The 3,655-nt window shown below is 55.3% G+C and overlaps 1 protein-coding gene across 1 annotated transcript in view; it reads right to left on the reverse strand.

The window, feature by feature from the left end:
• The window catches only part of HBEGF (heparin binding EGF like growth factor), a gene marked incomplete at its 5' end in the record, with an annotated part of 4,139 nt that overhangs the window by 230 nt on the left and 254 nt on the right, over positions 1–3,655 (reverse strand). The window contains 2 exons of the mRNA XM_010163243.1: positions 936–1,028; positions 1,138–1,293. Of these exons, the coding sequence (XP_010161545.1) occupies positions 956–1,028; positions 1,138–1,293 (229 nt within the window). The remainder of the gene's footprint in view (positions 1–935; positions 1,029–1,137; positions 1,294–3,655) is intronic.

The following is a 3,655-nucleotide window of genomic DNA, read 5'->3' on the forward strand; positions in this document are numbered from 1 at the left end:
CACAAGGATGGGAGCCTGGATACCAGGGCAGCAGTAGCAAAGCATCCCACCCCACATCCACCATGGGAACACAGCACTTCTCCCCCTGGACACAACCACCCCAATAATCCCCCGGGCAAAGGAGACAGTGATGAAAACCTTGCGCCGAATCCACTTCCCCAAAATTCAGCTCCTATAAATGGCTAAAAATCCCATCCCCAACACGAGTACCAACATGACAGAAATTCTTTGAAGGCATTACTTCATCCTCACAAAGAACAAAGTTTGTTTTGTTTTTTTAAAGAGAAGTAGCTGTAATACACATAGGCGCATCCAACGTCAGACTCTGGACCAGAGCAGAGGAAGTCTGCAAGCTCTCCAGCACCTGGCCACAGCCACGTGGCCACCCCTGGGGCAGCGCACACCCCACCGCCCAGCCAGAGTGACATCGCATGGGTCTGGCAGCAAATCCCCAGTGCCCAGCTGCAAGGCATTACACTGGTGCAAGTAATAAGCAGAGTGGGAGTGAAAAGGAAGGTTGGGTTTTTTATATGTATATAAATAGAGGCAATATCTAAGGAGGGGAAGTGACTCAAGGGGCCAGAGAGGGAGCAGAACAAGTCGGGGAAAAAAAAACAGAAGCAGCTTCCCCACTGCAAAGCATGCAGCAACAGGGCAAAGCAGGGACTTAAGGTTAGAAAGGAGAAGGCAGTGGTGGCTGGGTGTGTCAGAGGACAGGGGCTTAAGCAGGAAGGGGAGGAAAGAGGGCTGGAGCCATACAGGGCACCCCAGGCTCTCACGCCAAATAAAGTGAGCTGCTTCTCTAGGCTCAAACTGCCTCAGGTCCTGCCTGGCTCTGACATGGGATCCACGTAGCAGTCCCAGACAGCATGAACAAGCAGAGCTCCTAGATGCCCACCAGCCCCACCACTGCCCCATGCCAGCCAGGGGCTCACCTCACCAGCACCCAGCATTCTCAGTGATTCACAGTGATGCCCAGCTTGATTTTCTCTTCGTTTTCTACATCGTAGACACCCCTCTTGTGGCACCTGTGAGGCCAAACAAAGAGATGCTCAGAGCACGAAGTCCCTGTCACCCTCCACTGCACGTGGTCTTCCTGGATACGCGGATCTGATGGTTCAGTACCATCCCACTCACCTCAGCATCAGCAGGGCTGCGATGATGACGAGACACAGGGAGGACAGGACAACAGCAACAACAGCCAGTGCTGTGGTGTGGTCGTAGGCACTGGGGGGGTGCTCCACAGGCAGCGAGAGGCCGTGGCATCTCTCTCCGTGATATCCTGGCTGGCATCTAGGAGAGAAGAAGTCTTAACGGTTAGTGGTGACCAAGCACAGAAGGTCATTGGGACCCTCACACCCCCATGGAAAGGAGCTGCCTCTTTGCTTAGCCTTAGCCAGCACCCTGCCTGTTCCCCTTGGTCCCCCTCCCCGGAGCTGGGAAGTCTGGTGTCACCAGACTCACTGGTACTAGTAAATTAATTTTCTCCTGTCCCAAGCACCAAGTGAAGGCTCCTGGAAAAGTTGAGCTCCTCCCAGTAGAAGGCACCATGGTCTGTGCTCTTCCCATTTGTCCCCAGGCAGAGCCAAGCTGCCCTGGAAGTGGGAAGTCCCACACAAGGGAGCAGAGACGCAGCTGGACTGGAGCTCAGCGCTTTCCTCAGAGCGGGATGCTCTGAGGAAGTGATGATGATGCGCACCCTGCCAGCCAGAGAGGTGCCACCTCCCTGCAGACACAGGAGGCTACTCACGTAACAGAAATAATGCTCCCAGCAGAGCTGCATGGCTGCAAACCCTCCCCATGGGTCAAAGCACACTGATGGGACCAGATATACATATCTGTCTCTATACCCAGTGCCACTGACCCTTGAGCTCCAAGATGGGGTCTCAACTCAGCCCTCCTGCCTGGCTCACAACACCACCATGTGCCAGTGTCACCTCCCAGCCATGGCAGTGAGGCTGGGCACAAGGCAGAGGGGCAGGACCCAGCCTGGCAGCACCCTCACCCCACCCCGTGCCCTGGGGAGCAGCCCAGGGAAGCAACAATCCAGGAGACCCTGCAACATAGGCACCCAGCCACCAAGAGCAGCCACAACCAAGTGACACCAGCCAACATGAGGCCTCATTACTGGAGGGGAGCAGGGCAGTTGGCCACTGTTCCTAAAAACCATGATAGCTCTGGGGAGCTGTCACCCAGGGATGGGCCACCAGGCTGGAGAGCCCCAATTGGCCACTGGACCACTCCTGCTTGCCCATGTCTCAGGTCCTCCCCCAGCCCCAGGGATCTGGGAAGGGCCAGGAGGCTGGGCAGGGGACACCTGGCTGTCCCAGTCCCAGGCAAAAGGGGGACTGCACCCCACATCACACTGGGTCACCAGCCCACATTGAGCCAACACAGATCTCTTGCTGTCCCAGGCACCCTGTACAAAGGGCTCAACTTCATGACAGCTTCCAGGCAGACAGAAACTAAGCAGTTCAAGGAGCTCTGCGTAGCCTGATCTCTGTGGATTGCAGGGCATGAGATCTTGTGGGCACCATAAGCCAGGGAGCTATTATCTTCCCTGGGCTTTGGGAGCAGGGCTGGATGGCTCAGAGGATTGATAGCAAAGAACAAAGCCTCTTACAGATCTGCCAGCTCAACCCGTGCCCACGTCAGCAGGGATCAGATGTGCACCCCTGGGTATTTCCTGCAACAGCGGTACTGGATCCAAGTTCCCTGTCAGCAGGCAAATGCTTTCTCCTCCACTTGCTTCATCTAGTCCTTGCTCTCTACTTGCAGCCCAGGAGGGTGGGAGAAGGCGGGTACACAGCCCTGTCCTTCATCAGGGCTGAGGGACAGCTTAGGCATGGCATTGGCAGACTGTCCCCAAAGGTGCTACTTCCAATCTACCTTGCTGGTGCCCTGGCAGAAATGCTCCTCCTGCCTGCACCAGTACACCCCAACACCTGCGGGAGCCCTGAGCAGGGGGATGCAGGGTGACAGTCAGACCAGACCTGCAGAAGAGCTTGGCTGGGAGACACCAGCCCCTACTCCTCATCCTTTGAACCCCACTCCCGCAGCTCTTTGCAGCAGCTCAGCCAGATCTCACCATGCCAGTGGAGAATGCTGGGTCTACAAAGATGATTAAGGGGCTGGAGCATCTTTCTTATGAGGAAAGACTGAGAGAGCTGGGTCTGTTTAGCCTGGAGAAGAGCAGACTGAGAAGGGACCTTATCAATGTTTATAAATATCTAAAGGGTGGGTGTCAAGAGGATGGGGCCAGACTCTTCAGTGGTGGCCAGTGACAGGACAAGGAGCAACGGGCACAAGCTGGAACACTGGAGATTCCACTTAAACATGAGGAGGAACTTCTTTACTGTGAGGATGTCAGACACTGGAACAGGCTGCTCAGAGAGGTTGTGGAGTCTCCATCTCTGGAGATGTTCAAAACTTGTCTGGATGCAGTCCTGCGCAACCTGCTGTAGGGAACCTGCTTTGGCAGGGGGGTTGGACTGGGTGATCTCCAGAGGTCCCTTCCAACCCCCACCATTCTGTGATTCTGTCTAAGCTCATGATGGATTTTGGTGGGGGATGGACATTGCTCAAGAAGCACAAGGAAGAGGCCAAGTCAGAGCTGTCCCCATGCAGATGGGGAACATGAACTAAAAATATCATC

The sequence above is a fragment of the Antrostomus carolinensis genome, unplaced genomic scaffold (genome assembly GCF_000700745.2).
Source record: "Antrostomus carolinensis isolate BGI_N321 unplaced genomic scaffold, ASM70074v2 scaffold34172, whole genome shotgun sequence".
NCBI lineage: Eukaryota > Metazoa > Chordata > Aves > Caprimulgiformes > Caprimulgidae > Antrostomus > Antrostomus carolinensis.